General features: G+C 45.2%; 1 protein-coding gene across 1 annotated transcript in view; it reads left to right on the forward strand.

Annotated features, from left to right (window-relative positions):
- LOC135820958 (uncharacterized) overlaps positions 1-25153 on the forward strand; it is a 124941-nt gene that overhangs the window by 89693 nt on the left and 10095 nt on the right. The window contains exons 7-10 of the mRNA XM_065334017.1: positions 2624-2734; positions 19069-19107; positions 21532-22185; positions 23457-23678. Coding sequence (XP_065190089.1) covers positions 2624-2734; positions 19069-19107; positions 21532-22185; positions 23457-23678 — 1026 coding nt within the window. The remainder of the gene's footprint in view (positions 1-2623; positions 2735-19068; positions 19108-21531; positions 22186-23456; positions 23679-25153) is intronic.

The raw sequence follows: 25153 nt of genomic DNA on the forward strand, positions 1-25153 counted from the left end.
GTTGTTGTTGTTGCTGCTGCTTTCGAGGCTAGCTGAGAGAATGAGCTGGATAATGACCCCACCAATGGTTCGCCCTGTCCCCGTGAGTCGCACCATGTAGCAACATACATGTACATACATACATACACCCCCCCCCCCCCCACACACACACAAAGGATGAAACAGTTTTATTCACAGACTTAGTACATACATACACACACAGCTTTTTCACACAGTGCTACAAGACCCATCCTCTCCTGGCATATATACGGGCATGGCCTGTGCCATCCTCATGTTGTCTGATGATTGCGAAAGCATGAAACTTTAAGTTGCGACAGACAACTTTTGATTGCCCTTGTTGGCCTGTATTACGCTCTCCCTCTGCGGTGTTGAGCACTGTCAGCACACTGGATGCAGCCTCCGGCACAAACATATACATACAGTTGAGCACTCTGGCGCTAGAGCAACGAATTGTCTTAATGTCTGTGGTTCCACCTTTGTACCATGGCCGGCAACTCTACTTACTTAAAGCTCGTAGCTGTACTGATAAGGCATGAGTTATGGCCGGAACAGCTAGCTGTGTGCAGCGTTGGGTACATATACATACATAATTATATTCACACAAGGAAAAGTAACCTATGTAATGAGAAGCAGATTAAATCCATATTCAAGCTGTTAGCTAGGTCGTCAAAAAAACTCCTTGGTTATGCCCATTGATTGTCTATTGCTGTTGCACTTTCAAAATGCTGATGTTCAAGAACCTGATGTGGTGTAACACAGTGCATATTGCATTTGGGCATGACTCATTCATTGTACCTTGTATGGAGGGATGCCAGTGGTTAGGGAACAGTAGATCATGTAGTTTAGGTTCGAGCCACAGTGGGACCTCCTTCTAAATGTCAAAGCATCTTGTTTCCACTAAAAACGTTCTTAAAAGTGTGAAAGAACAGTATTCCTCAGCGCATCCATACTACAAATTTGTACTTTTAAAAGTATGTCCAAAAAGTGTAATTCTAAAATATATATACTTCCTCCCCGCAACCGAAATTGTCGCTTATCTTCACACAATGAAAACATGATTGTTCTTCACTCGAGTGATAGTTTTGAACAAAGTCAAGTGGCACAACATTAGTTCTGCACAGAAGAAGCGGTCCGAGAACATATCTCGAGTGGAGCATTCTCTCTATCAGCATTTTCGCCGACATATTCATTACACTGACGGTATCCCAACTCCTTCATTACCAGATTTTGTATGCCTCGATCTATTTCCTTAGCCTATCCTTGCTTTAACTGCTCCCTCTACATAAAGTTGTCATTCCATTCCTCTTGCAAGAGATCCCCTCGACAGGCCCAAAGCCTTTAGGAAATCCTTAAATATAATAAAATACAAAATACAACTGTTCCGAGAACATTGGAACTCACAACGGAAGTTAGCTCTCAATTTCGATTCCACGCTCATCACTTTCCGATGTTGTGACGTCACTGTCAGGACGCTCTGCATGCACCTTTTACTAGGGCATTGGTCAGCGAATCTCTCGCGCGATCAGCATCATTCTCCACTTCTGTGCGAGGGTAGGATTGGTTGTGCTTATCGCCTTGCCTGTCAGACTTCGCAGGAGCTGTGTGACTGCCAGTGTGATTGCTGTAGGTGTTTTTGCCCCTGCTTGACAAGATCCCCTTGAAGGATGCAAAGAGAACCCTCCACACGGATTCCATTCGCTCGATTGGATACTTGTTCTAGCAAAGCTCGCTGACGCTGATCAGGTCCTTCACATTTTCTTTGTGACGAGGTCTACGTTGGACTGCAAAGAAGCGAAGAAGGCAAGACCGTTGGAATTTAGGTCCGGTGACTGTGCGGGCTGTGTCACTACCGCTATTTTGAAGGCGGCTTTTGCTCCGTGTCAAGCCCATTGTTTTTGGTTGAATTTGCCGGTGTGGGCTCTAGCTCTATCGTGCTGGTAGTACTAGGTCGTCCCCGCCTCAGGTTGACCTGAACTTCGCTTGAACCACCATATCTTTGTTCTCATTACATAAAAAACACCGTCCATCTGCAGCAGCATTTTGCGATAGTCCGCATCATTCACGATCACGCTCTCGATCACTTCCGTTTTGCCAGCCACAGTTCCGGTGCGTAGACCTACATTCGGTCGCTGCACTCTGCGCTGCACCGGCCACATCCCTACCTTGCCATCAAATTCGTACTGAACACGTTGAGTTGGAGGACGAGCACTTGCTTTCTAAGGTGCCGCTAAACCTTTCAAACAGGCGCCTACTCGCGCAACACGCCGAGTTTCCTTCGGGGTAAGCTTACCATGCCTACTGGACCTCACCATCTCGATACTGAGCGAAAAAAGCAGAGAGCCGGTGCTATATTCAATGAAAATTCAGAGTGGAAGTTAGGAGACAATTGCGGTTGCGCGTAGGAAGTTGACCGCTAGGGGCCGAAAATGTGTTATGGTCCCGATGCCATTGCCGTCCAAACACCCTCTCCCTCCCCTCCACCCCCCCCCCCCCTCCACCCCACCCCTTCATCCTACCATCCGCTCTAACCACTGAGCGATTGTGTAGCTGTAATCCAAGCCGAGACCGTTATACCATTACAGTGGTCAATTGCTGTTGTGCTTTGGTTCCCTCTTTCTTACAGGAGACCATTCTCGATTGCATCAGCAATGTGTCGGTCAAGTTGTTGGATATGGAAGGCTGGGTTGGAGCATTTTCCGCAGCCAGTCATGACTGTATCCGACAACTCATCAAGGTGAGAGGCTGCTGTTTTTAACCAACCGATTGCAAGTGAGGCGCATTGGCGTTATCAAAAATGAAATTCTCAGGAAAAACCTCAGAATTTAGAACTGTATCAGCTGGCCTCGTGATACTCACAGACTTCTTCACAATGCTCCATTACAAGCAAACATTCAACGGAATATAATCAGTGTAGTCGTGTCACACTAAGAACGTTTCACCATTCAGCAGAAACCCGAATATTCTCCACTCTCTCCAGACTAAGAAGAAGTTTCAACACGCTAGGAAAAACCATTCCTATGCTTGCACTACTTACATGTAGTCTTTTTACGACTTCCTGATGCGAGTCCGCCTGACCTCTATCGGTATCGCTAAGGAAGTCTGCGGTAAAAATATGTTCTTAGTCCGCGGATGTCATTTTGATTTGGTCTGTTCGTTAATGAATAGTAGTACAGTCGTCCCTCTTCAATCCAGTACCTTATAATCCAGCACCCTCTATAAACCAGCATGCCGTACTCGCGCGATTAGTGCCCTTGGGGCACTATTTTTTCAATGTCCATCACAGATAGGGCAATATTCAAGAGAGGGCACTATTTTTTCAATGCTTTTTCATTTACGTCATCCAGAGTGAAACAAAGAAGACATAGAGGGGCACTATTCAAGAGAAAGCTTTATTATATCACTGGCTCTTAGAGACTGGGGCACTATTCGAGATAGGGCACTATTCAAGAGAGAGCTCTAATCTCGCGATTACGGTAATTATCAGCAACTAAAATATCCTTTTCATGCACATTGCGGCAGTAACTCAGATTTTTAATCCAACAACCTCCCTAATCCAGCAGAATTTTCATAGCAAAAATAGTGCCGGATTATAAAGGACCACTGGATATAGTGCTTGGGGAAGTCCTCTCATCAGTTGAAGTTGAGCAGGCTGAGGAAGATTGTTCCTGGAGAGCACCACTCACAAAGAGTTCACCAGGCCAGAACATCATCAGGGATACAAACTTTCAGAGACACTCCATTTCAAGTGCGACAAACACCTCGAGAACACTAGATAGCAGCATGAGGCAGTGTCCCTCATGGAGGTGTACAACAAGTGGTGAGGACAGATCGTCATTTGCAGTATTGCCATTTCCAAAATCAGCAAATCGCCAGTCCGCGCTGAGAATAACAGTCCGAAAAAGTGGAAATGGCCTCTGAGGAAATTATACTTGTAAGACAGTTGGTTGCTCGCAACGTTCGAGCTTGCGCTTTTCCAACCTACTTGATCTGTAAATTTACTGGCTTACGCTGCTATCAGGAGCACACAAGAACTCAATCAAACCATCGCCTCGAAAAATCTTCATGAAAGCACCACTTGTGCTCTACGGGCAAAAGCACTACAATGAATACCAATTTTCTGAGACATTCCATTTTCAGCATGACATCCACTTATTTATGGTGTTGGGCAAAGTCAGTGGGAAAAGAACAAGCTTGAACGTTGTTAACTCTGACATAATTATCGCTGGCTCTCTTCCATAAATCGTAAGTTTGTTTCATGCCACGAAAGGATCAAGGGTGCTGATTAGAGGAGAATCGGTTAACTATACAATACACTGGTGCAAGATGTGCGTACTCAAATAACTCACACATGTCACAAATTAAAACCTTAATCAGGCCAATGTTCCCAAAAGGGAACATGTTTTTCTTCTTTGTATTTGAGGTAGTAATTTTTCGTTTTTCTGCACTATTTTTGTTTCTATGCATAACTGGAAGCTTGCTGATCATGAATAACAAAGTACTTGGTGGGTTTCGGAATTTTTCAAATTCCTCAATATTAGACCAAATGGCGGTAATTCTTTGTATTCGTATGAACGTTAGAAATGTTCACTATTGATGTGGAAAACAGCTTTTTTCAGGCCAAACCCTATATGAGATGTGCTCCCCGGTCCTTTGGCAATACAACTGGCCTAAAAAATCAAGAGAAATTTGCGTCTTTCTTTGATGTTCCCAAAAGGGAACGTTGGCCGGATTCGATACCCAAATGTACCCTATTATGGTAAGTTCTCTGGAATCAAGCCATGCCCACATATCCCTTGTCTGAAGTATTGAGGAAGGTGAATATAACCGGAATGGAGACTTTTCAAGTTTATATGGTGCCTTGAAATCTCCATGGCAACCATAATTTTGTCGAACGGCTATTTAGCAATGCGTGGAATGACCCGAGGAGTCGCCTCCAAGGGGGTTGATTCGGCACCGATCGATACAAAGTCTCTAAGTTATTTTGTTTTGTCTTTTTCGAAACTAGAACCACTCGTTCAATAGACGTTACAAATTACAGAGGCTTCATGCATTCATCCTGATCCGTTGCTGCTTTTCCCGCGCGCGGTTGAATTTTTGTCAAAAAATAGCGTATTATTTGTAGTAAGGTATGGCTGATGGAGCTTTCTACGGGAGGAGAGTCCTTCCTAAAAGGACATCCAGAATAGTTACACTGCTGGAAGCTGAGGAAGCTGTTGAGAACTCAGATCAACCTGAGAACCTGGTCATTTTGCCGCCGAGCACTGGTGACGCAAATGTCGATAGCGATGTTGAGGACGGGCGTGATGATTTACTGGATGACGACCATATCATGGAACCTGCAGGAGAGATGGAGCTAGATGAGTACGAGTCTGAGGATGAAGATTATGAAGTTCATGGGTCTGATGATAGCGAGGATGAGGGTAGTGGTGAGCCTGCGGCAAAGCGTACACCCGCGGGTGCGACACGCTGGATGAAGAGGACTGCTTTCGACACCATCCTTCCTGAAATGGAACTGCCCTCATTTATTGACGATCATCCTGAACTTATAACGGCGTCGCCTATGGATCTCTGGCGAGGAATATACACACCTGCACTGATCGAGAAGATTGTAGATCAATCATTACTGTATGCAGCACGGGAAAAAAACAACGACAGCTTCGGCTTGGAGGCAGTAGATCTGGAGAGATTTCTAGGAATCCTTCTTCTTTCTGGTTACCACACTTTGCCAACTGAGAGCGACTATTGGTCAACGCAACCAGACCTCGGAGTACCGCTTGTACAAACAGCGATGAGCCGTAACCGATTCCGATCGATCAAACAATACCTTCACTTTGTGGACAACCAAGCTCTACAAGAAGGAAATAAAGTGGCAAAGGTGGCTTCGCTATATGATAGCCTCAACAAGCAGCTGGTAAAGTGGAACATCTTCCATCCTCTGCTGAGTATCGACGAGTCGATGGTCCCATATTTTGGCAAACACAGTGCGAAGATGTTCATAAAGGGGAAGCCCATCAGGTTCGGCTACAAAATTTGGTGTTTATGTGGAAGTGATGGATTCCCGTACCACTTGCAAATTTACACCGGTCGCCAGGAAGGCAGGCCAGTGAGTCCACTGGGCCTGAGAGTGGTTGGCGACATGGTCGATGTAATTCGAGTCCACTCCGACACCCGCTGCCACGAGTTATTCTTCGACAATTTCTTCACCAGCTACAGCCTTTTGGAAATCCTGGCCGAGAAAAACATGCGTGCAGTCGGTACTGTTCGGGACAACCGCACTGGAGGTGCTAACCAGCGTTTGGTCTCAACAAAAGAGCTCAAGAAGAAGGCCCGAGGCACATTTGATTACCGCTGCAATGGAACCGTGTTCATCTGCAAGTGGAATGACAATTCTGTCGTGAATGCCGCCAGCAACTATGCCACACACGAGCCCCTTGCAACTGTGAAAAGGAGGGTGAAGAATGTGTCTAACACCACTGTCACCCAGCCACATCTCATCCAACTGTATAACAAGGGAATGGGCGGTGTGGATCTTTTCGATCGGCTCCTGGGTTCTTATCCCCCACGCATCTCCGGCAAGAAGTGGTACTGGGCATTATTTGTCAACCACCTGAATGCGACCGTTGTAGCTGCTTGGCGTCTGCACTGCAAGGTTCACGAGAAGCCTATGTCCCACATCGAGTTTCGTCGTGAGATCACCGTCAGTTTGTTGAAAACCGACCTTCGCCCAGAACCACGAGTATCCGGACTTCCGATGGATGTGAGATATGATGGCGTCGGACACACAAGAGAGTCGACAACCCAAGGTCGTTGTAAGGTTTGCAAGCGAAACACGAGATGCAAATGCTCCAAGTGTGGTGTTCGGCTGCATTTCGATCATGGTGCCAACTGCAACGAGTTGTATCACACACGCTAGGTCGAGATCCGCAGCCATGATCCGCCAAGTAGCATCTATGGGCACTCCGTGAAGACAATCTCATGATTTCTATCTTCACTACTATTGTTTTATGTTTGCATTGCTCCACAAAAGCTTTCGCAGCAAAATAATTCATTTTAATCTGCCGTATCAACCTCGCATAAAAATCAGGGTGATTTTGGTACCCGATCCGGCCAACGTTCCCTTTTGGGAACATATCCATATTTCCATAACGCCTTGTCATATTTAGATCAAACTTATAGACATTCTTAATTGGTTCAATACAGTCCAAGATAACCAAAAAAAGTTCTCACAATTGAATGATTCCTGGTGTTGGCCAAATTAAGGTTAACACAAATGGAACACTGTAGAATGGAGGTGTTATGAACCTTACCGTACCTACACATCTGAAATGCTAAGTTAATCACAAGGAGGAATAGAGGTACATAAATGGGTTGCATTATGGACTTGCCTTTGGTAGCTTTAGGGTTGGTTGTATCACATTATTAGTGCTGTTAACCATAGTTTCTTGCTGTATTGGGTGTCCAAGTTGGAAGGCTGTTGGAGTGCGCATCCAAGATGTGCTAGACCTGTTAGCCAGTTAGTTGTAGAACGTCAGTACCGTCGGTCAGTGTCGTGCAATGTTATTGCATGAGCTCATTGTTTAGCAACTGGTGGTGTTAGTGGACATTATATTGTAACTTGTAGTTCCTTGGTCCTCTTTACTTTTTTTCAATCCTTGGCTCTCCATCCGAGTTCATTCTTGCATTGGATGTGAATTTTCGTTTCATGATCTCCTCTGTTGTCCATATGTTTTATGCTGTGCATCAACACATCAACGTGGCCTCCTGATTTAAATTAACAAACTCCCAGGCCCGTCTCCATGTTTCAGCTACACTGGTTGATTACAATCAAAATTTCAAGGCTCTTTGTCGCTTGTATCAATCGAATACCGTTATCAAAAATGCCATGTTTAGGATAGGGACTGTCCTTCACCCAAGCAGTGCCATTTGTTTGACTCTGACTTTTAAATACGTCATTGCTTTAATAATAATAATAATAATAATTTAGACCCTAACTAGTGTAGTATCCCTGCCCGACCAATACGGAAGTAGTAGGAACTAATACGGAGCTTTGCCTGATGTATATTTAGTGTATCTCCGAATGTAAGCGAACGGCGTCTGCTGCATTAAAGCGGCTGCGCATTTCTGTTTTGAGATTAGATTAGATAGCAACGAAAGCTAACTCGAAGAAGAAGTAATTAACCTCTAGGTGAGCACCGGAGAGAAAGTTATTTATTTTGCCGCTTCTTCTTTCACTAATAATTATATCTCAGGTGTGTACCTGAGAGAAGTAGAATAAAACTAATTCTTGTTGATTTCACCGCGCCTACCACTCGGCTACCTGTTACATTGGTGGCAGCGGTGTAGTTTAAAATAAAACGACGTTATTTGACCCCAGACCCCCATGGCTCAACCCGCGGCAGCTTCCTGCGACGAATGAAGATGAGAATCATGTTTCTTGCCTTCCTGGGCTTGGCCCTGCTTATTAGCCTGCAGCACAGTCAGGGTGCTAGCGTGGATCACCCTTCTCTCCGCACGGCACACACTGGAGACTCCGATGGCGATTCCAAGCAACCCGCTACCTACATGTATCCTACCGGTGGTGATGGCGAAGCTGATGGGGACGACGACAGGCAGGCTGCTGCCCGACAAGGAGGGTATTCCCCAAGACAGGCAGCGTTTGATTTTCGCCCGCACGCAGTTGGCAGACGGCCGAACCCTGAGTGACTACAACGTTCAGCAGGAGTATGTAATGGGTAGCCGAGTGGTAGGCGCGGTGAAATCAACAAGAATTAGTTTTATTCTACTTCTCTCAGGTACACACCTGAGATATAATTATTAGTGAAAGAAGAAGCGGAAAAAAAATAACTTTCTCTCCGGTGCTCACCTAGAGGTTAACTACTTCTTCTTCGAGTTAGCTTTCTTTGCTCTCTAATCTAATCTCAAAACAGAAATGCGCAGCCGCTTTAATGCAGCAGATGCCGTACGCTTACATACGGAGATACACTAAATATACATCAGGCAAAGCTCCGTATTAGTTCCTACTACTTCCGTATTGGTCGGGCAGGGATACTACATTAGCGCGAGAAAATGAGAGCTGAAAGAAACATTACATCAATCAACGATATCAGGTGACAACAGATGCGATAAATTCACCACTAGAAAGTAACCATGCAACCACAAACGAGAACTACTGATCTAAATTCACAAACAATTTCAACGTAAACAAATTTTTTTCTGCCTACACAAAATCGGCTTGGTGGTAAAAATGTAGATAGACTCCAATACACGCAAATACCGTTGACTACGTGAACGAGACCAAACAGAAAAGCAATCATCAGTATAACTAGAACGACAATCACTATTCTGAACAAGATGGTTAGCAACAGAAGATTCATACACCCTAACACCGCTACTAGAACCAGTACATACTTTGGAATTACGTGACAATGAAACCGACCTGACATTCCTTGCCGCTACTGCAAATCCAGACGAGGCCGATGTAGATGTCAGTACCAAAGGCACGTCCGTTACTGGCACTGCCTGCTGCGATGATGCTCCCTTTGACGTTCCAATGGCTGTTGATGTTGATGAAGAGGAGGAGGGAGATGAGGAAGATGCTGACGATGACGACAACGACGGAGACGATAAAGACTCTGCTAACCTCGCCCTACAACCTACAGCCATTGGAACGTCAAAGGGAGCGTCATCGCAGCAGGCAGTGCCAGTAACGGACGTGCCTTTGGTACTGACATCTACATTGGCCTCGTCTGGATTTGCAGTAGCGGCAAGGAATGTCAGGTCGGTTTCATTGTCACGTAATTCCAAAGTATGTACTGGTTCTAGTAGCGGTGTTAGGGTGTATGAATCTTCTGTTGCTAACCATCTTGTTCAGAATAGTGATTGTCGTTCTAGTTATACTGATGATTGCTTTTCTGTTTGGTCTCGTTCACGTAGTCAAAGGTATTTGCGTGTATTGGAGTCTATCTACATTTTTACCACCAAGCCGATTTTGTGTAGGCAGAAAAAGAATTTGTTTACGTTGAAATTGTTTGTGAATTTAGATCAGTAGTTCTCGTTTGTGGTTGCATGGTTACTTTCTAGTGGTGAATTTATCGCATCTGTTGTCACCTGATATCGTTGATTGATGTAATGTTTCTTTCAGCTCTCATTTTCTCGCGCTAGTTAGGGTCTAAATTATTACTTGCAATAATAATAATAAGAAAGGGTTTGTTCCCCACACCGGAGCTCGCGCTATTCCGCCGACTTTACTTGACACTTGACTGACTCACGACTGCCATCCAGAGCACACGAGAAGTCCATCGAACCTTTGACTCGGCGGAATAGCGCGAGCTCCGGTGTGGGGAGCAAACCCTTTCTTACAAATTATCGCCGAAGTCGCAACCACTACTTCGTAATAATAATAATAATAATAATTTTACAAGAAGTCGGAGGCGGATAATACTTTAATAACGAAGGTACGTGTTGGGTCGTAAGTATCCACGCAAACACACATCCAGTCAAAATATGGCACTTGTCAAAGTATCCGAACGTTTTCGGTCCCTTCTCATCAAGGATTATACAGGGAATGGCTAAAGTTGGAAAGACTAAAACTTATATAGCGTAAAGATATGAGATAACAACACTCGTGACAAGGTGGAAAAAGTATCAAGTTCAGCACGACAGAAAACTCGAAGGAAATAATAATAGCGACAAGAACATAGTGAGCAAATTAAGTTACATTGTTAACACCTCGACGAGGAGTAACACCAAACAATTGTAGCGACAACACATTTTCTTTCTGTACGCAAAGTTCAGGATCTAACTTACGGATATACAAAGCTTCTAACACAGCCAGATGCAACGCACATCTACCACGTGACAATATTGAGAACACATTATCACTGTACAACTCACGACAATTGGTACGGGCTGACAGAATGTGTTGTCGCTACAATTGTTTGGTGTTACTCCTCGTCGAGGTGTTAACAATGTAACTTAATTTGCTCACTATGTTCTTGTCGCTATTATTATTTCCTTCGAGTTTTGTGTCGTGCTGAACTTGATACTTTTTCCACCTTGTCACGTGTGTTGTTATCTCATATATTTACGCTATATAAGTTTTAGTCTTTCCAACTTGAGCCATTCCCTGTATAATCCTTGATGAGAAGGGACCGAAAACGTTCGGATACTTTGACAAGTGCCTTATTTTGACTGGATGTGTGTTTGCGTGGATACTTACGACCCAACACGTACCTTCGTTATTAAAATAATAATAATTCAGACTTTTCCTTTCCCGTTTGTCTCTTTCCCTCAAAACCAGGTAATAATAATAATAATAATAATTTTTTTCCTAACGATGTGAACGGTTGCACTTTCTGAGCTCTGATGAGCAGAGCTTCCTTAGCGTTGCTCAATGGCTCGTCCGCTCAGGAAATTGAACGTTTTGTTCATTGAAATACTTATTTCAATAATGGATGGAAATGGGGGCCAGGGGGCCCGGAGAAAGCGCTGGTCGGAGGAGGAAGTGAGAGTGTTGGCTGAGTGCTACGCAATTGCGACGCCTGGAGGTGTCCAGTCTCGTGGGTACATGCGACGGATGCACGATGCTTGGTGTGGCAGGGGCCTGGAGAGACAGGTAAGCGAGGTAAATTTGGCCAACCAGTTGCGAGAAATTCGGAAGAGGGGACGACTCTCCTCCGCCGATGTCGAGGCCATTCGTCAGCAGTGCACGGCAGAAGAACCAGCAAGGACGGAGACCAGTCCAGAGGCGTCTCGGGATGTGCTATGTGAGGAAGCCATGGTGACTGGAGCGCTAGGCGACCGTGGCCTGGCGGGGTGCTGCGGTGGGGCTGGTGCTTCTGCAACTGCTAGTACTACTAGTGCTACTACAGCTAGTGCAGTTGCTGCTGCTGCTGGTGCGACTACTGCTGCTGACATGACACCGCATGGCCAGGCTGTGTGCGCTTGTGCATGTGGAAGCAGTTCACCCCACGGTACGTGTACATGTGAGTTACCTAGTACTAGTGATGACAGTGATGACAGTGATGATGTGGCGTGTGGTGTTGAACCCAATCTACCGACTGTAGAAAACGCCACCAACACTGATGCTGAGCAGTACAACCTGGAAGATGAGCTGCTGCCCAAGGAGATTAGTGATGTAACGGAGGAGTTAGAGAAGAGGTATCGTGCAGAGGTCGTGGCCGACATGGCACAGCGACAATGCCTCCCTAATCCAACAAAAAAGCATGTACAAAATAAATTATTATACAGTGTTACCGCCATGGTCAACTCTCAGCTCAGGCTTGTGTGTCGCCGGCTATTTCCTGATGGTGAGGCGTCGCTCCATGAGATAAATTGCCTTGTGTATGCTGGTGCTTGCGTTTGCATATCGACTATCCAAGGCAGTCAGAATCATCCGACTGGCAATGCCAAGCAAAACGGAAGTGACAAGGACCATCCGCCGCAGTGGCAGATCCGATTGACAAAGGAAATCGATCAACTCCGCTCGGATGTTTCCCGACTCACCAGCATGCTACGATATCCATCGGAGAAACATCATGACTTCTGGAGGAGATATGAAGTTGAAGTCGGAAACACAGACGAGTTGGAAATGAAGCTACAGGGAAAGAAAGATCGACTTCTTGCGCTAGCAGCCAGGATGCGTCGATACCGAGAAAATGAAAAGGCCAAAAAAGCCAACAAAATGTTCCAAATGAATGAGCGTGCTTTCTACCGGACGCTTCGGGAGCCTGCACACCCTGTTAGTGGTGCTTCAAATCGATTGGAGACGCCGCAATTTCCAGAGGCGGGTGAAGCCACCGAATTCTGGAGTGATCTTCTGTCTACACCTGCGCCGTTCACCGCTGGTGAGTGGTATGTAAGGCAAGCAGAATATTATGAAGAACACGTCCCTGTGCAGAGTAGCGCAGTTATCACCCAGGACATTCTGGCTGACTGCCTGCGCAAACTAGCCTTGTGGAGGGCTCCGGGCCATGACAAGTTGCATGGGTACTGGTGGAAGAGGCTGACAAGCCTGCACTCTTACCTTCGGAGAGCCTTCCAGAGGGTGATAGATGGCCACAGTGACATTCCGGGATGGTTGACGTCTGGCGCTACTACTCTCCTTCCTAAGACTTCTCCACCTTCGGCAATGCCCAAAGATTATAGACCAATTACGTGTCTTCCGATACAGTACAAGCTCTTTACCGCCGCCATATCGAAGATTATGTGGCAGCACATCAATCAACATGAAATACTTGCAACGGAGCAGCGCGGTTGTGCAGCAGCTGGTCTTGGTTGCAAGGAGCACCTGATGGTGGATAAGATGATTCTGGAGGATGCCCATACGAAAGGGCGAAATCTGGTCATGGCATGCCTGGACTTCAAAAAGGCATTTGATAGTGTGTCGCATGAATGGATTCTACATGCTTTGACGATGTATCGATTCCACCCGTCTTTGGTCACAACTATTGCTCGTAGCATGCGGAACTGGAGAACGACAATGCACATATGCGACCAGGGAAGATGCAGGGTCACTACCGGCAACATTTCAATAAGAAGAGGCATATTTCAAGGTGACACATTATCCCCGTTACTGTTTTGCCTGGCGCTAAACCCAATCAGTTTTGAGCTCAACCGATTGCCTTTGGGATACAGAGTCAGCTGAAGAGACGCCGAGTTGTCTATCAATCACTCTTGGTACATGGACGACATTAAACTCTATGGGAAAACTACAAAGGATGTGACTACCCTCGTGTCTACCGTGTGTGGCGTTGGTGATGACATCGGCATGAATCTCAACCCGGCCAAGTGTGCCGTGCTGCACGTCAGGAGAGGAAAACCAGATGAAGGATGCTCTATCCAGGTTGGCGATGAGACCATTGCAGAGTCGCTACGACTCAATGAAACATACAAGTACCTTGGAGTAGTGCAAGCAGCCATGATACCTCACCCGAAGCTCAAGACGCAACTCACTGCAGAATACAAAAAGAGATTGTATCTGCTTCTTAACAGTGGATTGAATGCGCGAAACATGATCAAGGCCATCAATACGTATGCTCTGCCGGTTATGACATATAGTTATGGAATCGTAAATTGGACCGAGGCTGAAATCAAGACAACAGATCGAGTGACAAGATCAGCCTTGACTGCGTCTGGATTTCACCACCCCAAAGCCTCAGTCAACAGGCTCTACATGAAGAGGGGAGATGGAGGCCGGGGCTTCGTCTCTTGTGAGGATATGCACGGCCGGAGCATGTGTGGCCTGGCCCGCTACATGAGTACCAGCCCAATAGACAGAATAAGCCTGCTTTATCAGTATCATCAACAAAAGCCTACAACAAAAAGCCACTCAATAACTGCAAAGGCCGCTAAGTTCCTGTCGAGTTTGGATCTGCCAGCAGCTGGACCAGCTTTACCCAATAAGCATACCATTAAACAAGCGTGCGCTGAGCGAAAATCCAAAACACTTTCCACTATGCCGCTGCATGGGAGATATTGGAGCCGATTGGAGGAGAATCGCCTAGATAAGGAGCTTACCTTCATGTGGTTGAAATCAAGGACACTGAAACCTTCAACTGAAGGTATGATTATGGCAGCACAAGACCAATCCCTCAAAACGAAAAATTACCAATACGCCATAATGAAGTCAATTCCTCGAACTGATGCCAATTGCAGGCTTTGCAAGGGCAGCTTAGAAACAATTGACCACATTGTCAGTGCCTGCCCAGTTCTTGCTCGGACCAGTTACATTGAACGACATAACCGGATAGTAAAGTATGTGCACTTCGAAATGTGTAAAGCACGAGATCTACCTACTGGTGCTTCACGATTCGACCACCAGCTCAAGGCATTGGTCAAGAGTAATCAGTATCGCCTCTATTGGGAGTATTCGGTCCCAACTGACCTGAAACTATCAGCAAACAGGCCCGATCTGCTCCTTGTTGATGACAAGGAGCGCATCGCCTACATTATAGACATCAGCGTTCCTGGTGAGAACAACATCAATAAGAAAATGGCTGAAAAGCGCTCGAAATATTATGATTTGAAGCGGGAGATTTCGAGGATTTGGTCCCTCAACCAGGTTGACGTGGTCCCTGTGGTTGTCGGTGCCCTGGGAGGCTTGGTGGGGGAGACTCCTCAATGCCTTCGGACTGTGCAGGGAGGAGACCTGGCTATTGTGCAACAGGAGGCTATACAAGGTTCGATTAAAATACTGAGAACTATCCTTAACATGTAGATGCACCTCTGCTGCGTTTGCATGTTCAATAGCTAAGAGACTTGAATAACGACTGATAAAGACTGATATTTCCTTTGTTACTACTCCCTTCATTGGTTGATGTATTTTGCCTGTCGCTGCAAATTCTTTATTATTGTTTTGATGTTGGAGTTCGGATTGAGTTTCTTTCCTTTCTTCCTCTTCCTTCAACTAGTTCTTGTCCCTTTGGTTTTTAGGTTTTATTTATTTATTTATTTTTGTTTTTGTTTTTTCACTTTCTTTTTGCTGTCCCACCCATGGAAATATTTCCCGGTGGGTCTGGCTTATCGCCTTCGAAAGAAGTGAATAAAGGAGAAATAATAAAGCCATCAACACCTTTGCCATTCCAGTCATCCTCTACTCTCTGTGCATCGTTGAGTGGACAAAGGCAGAGATAGAGGAACTCGACCGACAGACCCGCCAAGCACTGTTTAAAGCACATGCCCGCCACCCCAAGGACTCTGCCGCCAGGGTCCACCTGCCTCGTGACATGGGTGGTCGAGGAATTCTATCATTCCGGGATCTCCTGGATAGAACCCGTGTCCGGGTGGCGCGGTACCTACAAGCCCACCCAAACGTGCCACTGTTGGCTGCTGTTAAGCGCCATCACGACAATGATGTGGCACCGTCAAAATCAGTTACACGTCAAGCCTCCAGACTTCTGGGTGAACTTGACCTACCCGACTTGGAGACTGCCACAAAAGTAATTGTCAAGAAGGCCGTTGCTCTCCGGTGCCTGGCCGTTATCCAAGGTAAGCCTCTCCATGGCCAGTTCTGGAGACGAGCTTCTGATGCTGGCTTGGACCTGGGCTTGAGCTTTCGCTGGCTGAAATCGCCAACGATCAGGCCTGCAACAGAGGGACTCTTGCTGGCTGTACAGGATCAGGCCATTGCGACCAGGCACTATCAGGTCACGGTCATTGGACGGGGAGACGTTGTGGACATTTGTCGAGTTTGCGGCACTCGCGGAGAAACAGTTGATCACATTGTGGCCTGTTGCCCAGCTCTAGCCAAAACACTGTATATCGAACAGCATGACACGCTCGTCAAGTTGGTGCATTGGGCACTATGCAAGCGGCATGGTCTGGGTCAGCCGGGAAGCAACCCGCTGAAGCATCATCTTGTGCCTGTCACGGAAAATCCTGACATGAAGCTCCTGTGGGAGTTCAATATCCCAACGGATACGCAAGTGCGCCACAACCGCCCAGACCTGGTGTTGCGGTCCAGCACACAGGTGCTGCTGATGGATGTCAGTGTTCCACTGGACCAGAATGTGCCCACAAAAATCGCCGAAAAAATAACAAAGTACGCTCCCCTTTGCCAAGAGCTGCGGCGCATCTGGCATGTGGATGATGTCCGCGTTGTGCCCCTGGTTGTTGGGGCGCTTGGTGGACTGACTGGTGTGTCCCTGTCACACTTTGTGTTGGCATTGGCAGGCACTCTGCGCATTGAAAGGGCTCAGCAATGTGCTATCCTGGGCACGCTGAACATCATCAAGTCGGTTCTTGGCATTCGGCATTAGGCTCCTCATGTTACGGGTAGAGCTAGTCTGTATAAACCTCCAATACCGCATTTGCTTTGACATCCATGAATGTGCAGTATGACGGTTCTCACAGCCTGATTTTTCTCTTGCCATTTGAGTATGTCCGGCATTCATCTCTTCCTCTATTTCTACAGGTCTATTCCTGTACTGGTAGTCCATTTTTGTGATTACTCTTTTTGTATTCGAATATGTCCTGTCCTCCTCCATCTTTTTGTATTCGAATATGTCCTGGCATCCTCCATCGTACTGCTTATTTCTGTCCGTCTCTCGGTTTCTGCGTCGGCTTTCAATATTTTTGCTTTGGTTTTTACAATCCTTTTTGCTTCGGTCTTCATTGCGTTGGCCATTTATCTATTTTTTTTCTCTCATTACCCTTGGTCTCTTTTGGCCCGGTGATGGGGTTCTTACCTCATGTCATGACAACGTGAGTGAAATAAAGCCAACATAATAATAATAATAATAATAATAATAATATATAACTGGTTTGAGGGAAAGAGACAAACGGGAAAAGTCTGAAGAAAAATTTGACTGTCACCACCAGGACTCGAACCAGGGACCCTCGCTTGTAGCCAGCGATGCTCTAACCACTGAGCTATGGTGTAGTCGTCATCCCAGCAGAGGCCGTTCAACATTTTCTTCAGACTTCGTAACTCACACTTCCTGTGAATCCACACAGGCGGGTGGGACGCAGCCCTCACTGTAACCCACACACTTCACGTACAAACTAGCACGTGGGAAGCCCCAAGTCATAAAATATAAAACTGGTTTGAGGGAAAGAGACAAACGGGAAAAGTCTGAAGAAAAATTTGACTGTCACCACCAGGACTCGAACCAGGGACCCTCGCTTGTAGCCAGCGATGCTCTAACCACTGAGCTATGGTGTAGTCGTCATCCCAGCAGAGGCCGTTCAACATTTTCTTCAGACTTCATAACAATAATAATAATAATCAGTGGCTCAGTGGTTAGAGCATTGCTCATAACAAGCAGGGTCCCAGGTTCGAGTCCTGGTGGGTCTGGCGTTTTTTTCTCTTTTCAGGCAGTTCACTTCCCCGACTGATCCTTTGAATATGAAGTTCTCCCAATCTTTTCCAAATTTAATCACTTTCTTTCACCTCTGGTAGTTTCTAGAAACTGACCGTGGTTGGTCCCCTGGGGGAGGGAAAAAGACCCAAGTGCCATCAGTATGTGTGGCACGTGTTGTGAGCTGCCTTTGGAGTGAAAAACTTGTCAGCGCCTTCTAGGTTCAGCCTGGTCCCATAGCTCAGTGGTTAGAGCATTGCTCATGACAAGCAGGGTCCCAGGTTCGAGTCCTGGTGGGTCGTTTTTTTTCTCTTTTCAGGCAGTTCACTTCCCCGACTGATCCTTTGAATATGAAGTTCTCCCAATCCTTTCCAAATAATAATAAAAATAATAGTGAGGTTTTGCATTCCGAATTTCGGTTCGGCGTTCTTCGGTCATTTGTCGAACATCAAAATGCCGAATTTTCGCACCAACGTTTGTTTTGCAAGTCGAAAATGATGTGCTTTCATTTCGTGAGCCCTAGCATCAGCAACGTCCTGTCCCATGCTCCTATTCTTGCTGATTCCAACGAACTTTGATCGCCCTAAGAGCCGAGGGCCAAACCTTGCTCCTCAGTCGCCTCAGAAAAACCAACTCCATGGCCAAGTCAAATTTTATGAGTATCGCCATAGTCTTTTCAGCCACACAGATGACGGTGAGGACACTCCAGGCGAAAGAGAGTAGACAAGCAGTGGAGGAGCAATCAGAGGTAGCTGATGACGCTGATGTCGCCAAAGACGCCTGGGAAGTGATGCCGAGATAAGAAACCTCTTTGAATAAATCACGCGCTAGCGCTCTTCTACAGAAAATTCATCTGAAAAATATTTTCGGCAAAGTGAGCTTTTTCCGAACAAACATGCCGAATCTTCGCGTGCATTTTCGACCTCGCTCCCGCGTGCCGAATCTTTTTGCCGAATTTCGGAATGCAAAACCTCGATAAATAATAATAATGGTTCGAGTCCTGGTGGTGGCAGTCAATTTTTTCTTCAGACTTTTCCCGTTTGTCTCTTTCCCTCAAAACCAGTTAATAATAATAATAGTTACAATTCGCATGTCACTCATGGAAGGATCCATGGGCTTAACGCATCTGTGACGTCATTGCTTTGACTACAGTATTTTCCCTTTTCCATTCCCTCAACTACTGAATACTTTGACTGTTGCCTCAGAATTTCTGTCTCATGTCTGGTCACCATATACAGCCCATTCTCTCATTGTCTGCTTATTGTCACAGATGGCAGCTCAACAGCACAAGCTTGGGCCGACATTAGTAGTAAGCCTCATTATTATAATGCAATGGAAAAATGCAACTTAGAGTCTGTTTCAAATTTGGACTTTGACGAACTTTTACATCAATACATTGCAGCACCCCACCACTCTGCACTGAACAGCCACATTCTTGTCATTGCGCGACTTTACTATAATAAGTATTGATGCTGCTCTGGGGCCAATAGCTACATTCCCAACCAAGAATATCCTTTCCGCCGCACTGGCGCCAGCACCGATGAGCATATTTTGTGATTCGTTTACTGGTGTTGGTTTCATCTATATGTAACGTAAAGTACCGCCAGAGCGTCCCGTCTCGCGAGAGCGCCCCACTTTGATTTTACAGCCAGGGAAAAGAATATCGTATGGCAGAATGCAACGAAGTTAGTTTGTACGGGGTGAGAACCATTTTTGTAAGGTCACACTTATCAGGTTTTTGTGTGGAGCTCGTGTCCGCTCGAAGGTACAGATTGTCTGCACAACGTGCAATATGTGTACAAAGTTCGTGTTGTACGACCTACAGGTAGGAGACCGCCTCCACAATACGACCACGAAAGGACGAGATGGTGGGACGCTCTGGCGGTACTTTACGGTACATGTAGCTCGACGTTACAGATCCGGCGCTTGGGCCATTCCCTTCCGCCAAACGAATATCTGTGTGTGTACCATACGCTGTGCTTCACAGCCTCGTACTACTTTGTGTAGAGGGTTTGCTCTTTCGGTAGTTTCCAGTTTGCCTTTCGGTGTCTGCTGGAGCTTTGTTAAGATTCAAACACGTACCAGTACCAATTTGATTTCAACTAGTTCCAATACCACCATTGGTGAGTGATGCAGCCACTGGGCTGTGGTCTGTGTCTCAATTTGAAGTTGTGACGTGCTGAACTCCACTTGTGCCATGTAATGCTACACAAGAGTACGCCATAGGTCTGGTATGGGGGACTCCGGTATGTTTCTCATTGAGCAGGTTAGAGGTGTAACATACTGCTGTTGTCGAGTCGCACCCTCTTTGAGTTGGATAACTTTCGCTGTGAGCTGGTCAATTGTTGTCTTCATGTATGTCATTTCTTGATCCTTATTCGGTTCTCTCAGAAGCCACTTCGGCAGTTAGAGTGGAAAGTGTAGTGGACAGATTATTTATTATACTTTTGAGAGCATCCATGCCTGGACAGCCATGGAGTGGCAAATGTGTTCTATTTCCGAAGTTCCAACAAGGTCCGGGCGGGGTAATGAGCTCTCATTTCTCGATTGACAGTTTGCTGCGCCAGCTTGTGGAGTGCTAAATGCAAGAGCAGCGTCAGGTCCATGTTCTGGTTTAGGGCCATCTTCAAACTGTTAGATACTGATTGGGCCAAAACTACAGGGAACAAAAAGTCTTACAGTCCATTTCAAAAATATAGAAGCATGGTATTTTTGAAATATTTCAAATTTGCCTGGAGCTTTTCGAGAATTTCTTTCGAATATTGCTCAGGTCCTTCCCCCAATTACTCTCTTATAGATTTTTAAGCGATCGGATATCAAACACGCAATTTCGAATTTTTTATGCACAAAGTGATCACAGATTTTATGTGGTATAGATGCTGGCCTAATGGTTGTTTCAAATCACGCGTCTATATTTTTGAAACGCACTGCAGAGGCGGAGCTTCGAGAGTGAGGGGCCAGATGCTCCTGAGTGCTAAAAATGGAATCAATTGTATAGTTTTTTCTCCTTGAGAAAAGCAGGGTGAGTGAATGGTGACTGAAAAAATTAATTTATAGAAAAGAAAAAGGACCAAGGAACTACAAGTAACGCTATAATGTCTACTAACACCACCAGTTACTAAACAATCAGCTCATGCTATAACATTGCACGACACTGAAAGACGGTACTGACGTTCTACAACTAACTGGCTAACAGCTCTAGCACATCTTGGATGCACATTCCAACTGCCTTCCAACTTGGACGGTTCTAAGTTATAGAAATAACATAAGGAGGGAAGGTATTAGTGGACATTATAGCGTTACTTGCAGTTCCTTGGTCCTTTTTCTTTTCTATAAATTAATCCTTGGCTCTCCATCCGAAAAATTTAATACTAATCCTTTTTGTGAAAAAGGAGAAGGACAAAATGTTCCGACTTAATTGAATTGTCTCACCATCCGAGTTGAATTCTTTTTGTTTTGAGAAAAAGAAAACAATGGATAACCCCCGAACACTGGGAAACCGTTGGCTTTTATAGTGTGCTATTTTCCTTGGTTGACGGGATATGTCCATGGCCATGGGATCCTCATAATCTAACGCTCTTTGAAGCATGGAGGAGCAATAAATTCCATACTCAAGTTATTCGCTAGCAATTATAGACAACCGCTGGTGGGAAGCACATGCCAACCGTATGCTTTCATTTGTGTATCTGTGTTATTGCATGGGTATGTGGATGCGTCGTATCCTGTGTTTCAGCAAATACTGGTCAAACGACGTATGGAGAACTGCAAACGCAAGACGCATCTAGTGGTGCGTCTGCTTGGCCCCCCAGGCAGTGGAAAAACGTCACTACTCAAGTCGTTGCACAAGCGTCACACGTTCGTCGACAAGCTGGTCAACTTCTTTTTGCGTGATCGGGGGGACCGAATCGATAGTGCACGAACCCGCGGAATCGAGCGCTTTTACCACGAAGGCATCGTTTTTCTCGATCTAGGTGGCCAATACCGATATATGAGTAATCACCAACGCCTGACAAAGTTTTCCACCGTCCCAGCAGTGAATATCATCACTGTTTCCAGCGTGGAGACGAAGGTATGTGTACGTCATTCGGCTCGCCAGTGGTGTAACTTCATAGCATGCAGCTGTGAAGATGGTGAGGAGAAAGGCAATGGGGAAGGAGGGAGCGACAAGACAGCCAACAAGGTGCTCATGGTAGCTTCCCGGCGAGACAGAGCTGGAGAATCGCAGCGTGATGTAGTCAGCGCCGAATGTGAGCTTCTGAAGGATACAATGGGCGATCATCTTCAGTTCATGGACCAGCCTGTGATCTTTGTCAATGGTGTTGACGAGAATTGCGATGGTGTGGCAAAGGTGCGAGACATCATCGAGGAAATGAAGAGAGAGGTGAAGGTGAGAACTGTATAATTTTAAAGGATTTATTACACTCTGAAGGCACTGGTCCAAGTGGAATACTTTGTTTGTAATGTAGCATCTTCTCTCTGAAAGTAATCCGAAGATCAACAAGTTTTCGTATAGCACTCTTCAGGAATCACCGTTGTACTAAAGAACAAAATAGGAACAAAGGAAATAATAATAAGGTAGGGAAGCAGGATACAATGACAGCACTAAACTTCTCTCAAATAGTGTGCAGAAAACAAATGTCACTTATGCTCCTCCTCCTTATTGCCATATTAACATTTTTGTCTCCTTGTCGAGTATTTAGATACTAGAATAGTAAGAAAAATAGCACAAACTTCGTAAAAATGCACTGTAATAAAACTATGCAGGTGAGAAATGATAGGAAATTCAGCAAGTGCAGTGTCACAATGTACATGCATATGCAAGTGTGTGTGATTGCGAAGTGAATCTCGAAGTGAAGTCCAAGTGTATAAATCCTTTTGTAGTTTCATCATTCCTTTCAGTCACAAATTCCATTGATAATTGTGACAAGAAAACGTTCTGAAACACTTTATTCGTTGCTACGATCGTGATATTAGTGCGCATATAGTTTTATTCATTGCATTATTTTTAAAATTATTGTCTCCACGTCGCCTTTTTAAATATTCCCATAATGGGCCATTCACACGACGTGTAAACACTTGCACGTGTGTGACCAAGATAACACTGGCAAACCGTGATCCAGTTCACACGGTGATGGGCAAAATTGGCAACGTCAATGTATCCATAGTGACCTCCTGAAAATGCCGGGAAATGTTCAATTTTGAATTTTCCCTCGTTCAAGCACTGCATTTGCAGTACGCACTTTCAACAACCGACACTTTTCCTGGCGTGCAAAGATAATCGCGAGCAAAAGGGCCTCGGCCATGATAAAAAATCAGTTGCACGCGTGTGTCCAAGTTTATCGTATCCGAGTAAATATCCTTGGAAACGGTACGATAAAAGTAAGTTTTTTTTTGTCCGTTGTGTGAATAGCCTATAAGGTATACTAATGTCCTAAGAGTGCTGCACCATTTTGCACTAACGGCACCCATTCCGGTTGCTGTGGCACACAACATTAATTACACTACCAGTTATATGATTTTGGGAATTATTTGCACATGGCTCTACTGCTGTTACTGTCTATCCGTCTCTTAGGATTTCATTTAGGGCTTGTTGATTTTTTTGTTATTAAATTGTGCCAATTTGTGCATTCTGTTTTGACATGCTGTGACTTGCAACAGGAACCAGATACTCCCATGTCCGCAGTCGAGTACTTCCTTGAAGACATCCGCCTTAAGTTCAAGGATACACCTGCTGTCAGCCTGGAGGAATTCACTACGGTGCTGGCCAATCTCATCTTAGGTGAAAGGTTCGAAGGAGAAGATTGGAAACTGGTGAAACGAATGGTAGCCATTGCGGTCGACCTGGAGCAAGATCTCCATGATCTACACCAGAAAGCCGAGGTAAATGTGTGCGTGTGCATATGTGCGTATATGTAGTATGTATCTGTGCGTATTTGTGCGTGCACACACGCACGCATGTATTGTATTGTATGCAGTTTTCTAATAACCAATGAGGAGACAACTGTAGTAAATTAGCAATGTATAACTAATTGTGCTCTCATAACCACCGCGAGCTGCTACATTCTTCCGCTCCTTGTCATATTATTCTAGCTACGTAACTGGATGTTTTAGTCATTCTCACTATGTGACGATGTTCCACTGATGATAGTCACGAGAAAACGTCCTGGACATTGTTCATTTTGATAATAATAATTTTTTCACACAAGTCATGGTTATGAGTTCATAATTAGCTTTATTCATTGCTATTCAGGTTTCTAGCAGGAGAAAATAATAGGGGGGGGGGGGGGGGCTGAGGAAATACCCTGTGTTACCCTCCTTTGGGTAGAACCCTTGCATGGTATTGTACTGTAAAAGCCATTATTCTAACGAGGCGCATGTATAACGATTTCCCAAAATTGACTAGTTTACGTGTACTAAAGGTAACGATTCGGTCTCATTCTCTACGCTCAATAGGACAGTATATGTATCGATTTCTGTATAACGATTTCTATTTTAACAACAGATTTCTCCTCGTTAACTCGTTAGAGTTAGCACTTCGTGATATATATGGCTTTTACAGTATTTTATTAATTTTACTTGGGCATTCCGAACAGGCCCTGAGGTCTTCGTACAGGATGCCCAAGATGAATTAATGTGCGAAGTTCCTGGCGAAATGAATTGGGGATACGAGTAGTGCGAATGGGTAGGGTAGGCATTTCCCAAATCGGCCCGATTTTTTCGGCTAGCCGGCTTCTCGATCGGCTGAGGGAATGTCCAAATTCGGCCATGTTATAAGCCCCAAAGTCAGAACTCGGCTCAAAGTAGTACTTGAAGTTACCTATCGCAGTAGACACATACATGTAAATGTACATGCACGTTATAGCGGCACTAAAAACAACAATTTTTGGCCAAATTTTGTAAATTTGGCGCAATTTTCGGGGATTTCTTGATAGCCATTGATTTCGGTTTCTTTTCCTGCTGACAGATCTCAGAAATGCCTAAAGTCGCAGTCACTTTTCGCAGATAATGGTTACAGAAATTGTATTTGCATGCTGTAGAGAAAAAGATCGATTTTCGGCGTATTCAGTGCAAAAATTGCATATCCGGCGAAAAGATCGGTGATTTCTTCAAAGCCACTGTTTTCGGCGAATGTTTCGGCCGGCCGATTTGGGAAATGCCTAGCAAAGGATTCGGGGAGCGCGTTAAAGCGGTGAGCACCAAGGAATAAAAATAGATTTGAATCCAGCTCGAGTGTGCACATCGGGTAAAGAAAGGAAAATATTAGCTTGGCCTCTGGTATGTTTTTAAAATACACATTTTAAAAAGAGTATTTACTGGATTGAGGGAAAGATGCAAACGGGAAAAGTCTGGAGAAA

This window comes from Sycon ciliatum, chromosome 7 (genome assembly GCF_964019385.1).
Source record: "Sycon ciliatum chromosome 7, ocSycCili1.1, whole genome shotgun sequence".
Lineage (NCBI taxonomy): Eukaryota > Metazoa > Porifera > Calcarea > Leucosolenida > Sycettidae > Sycon > Sycon ciliatum.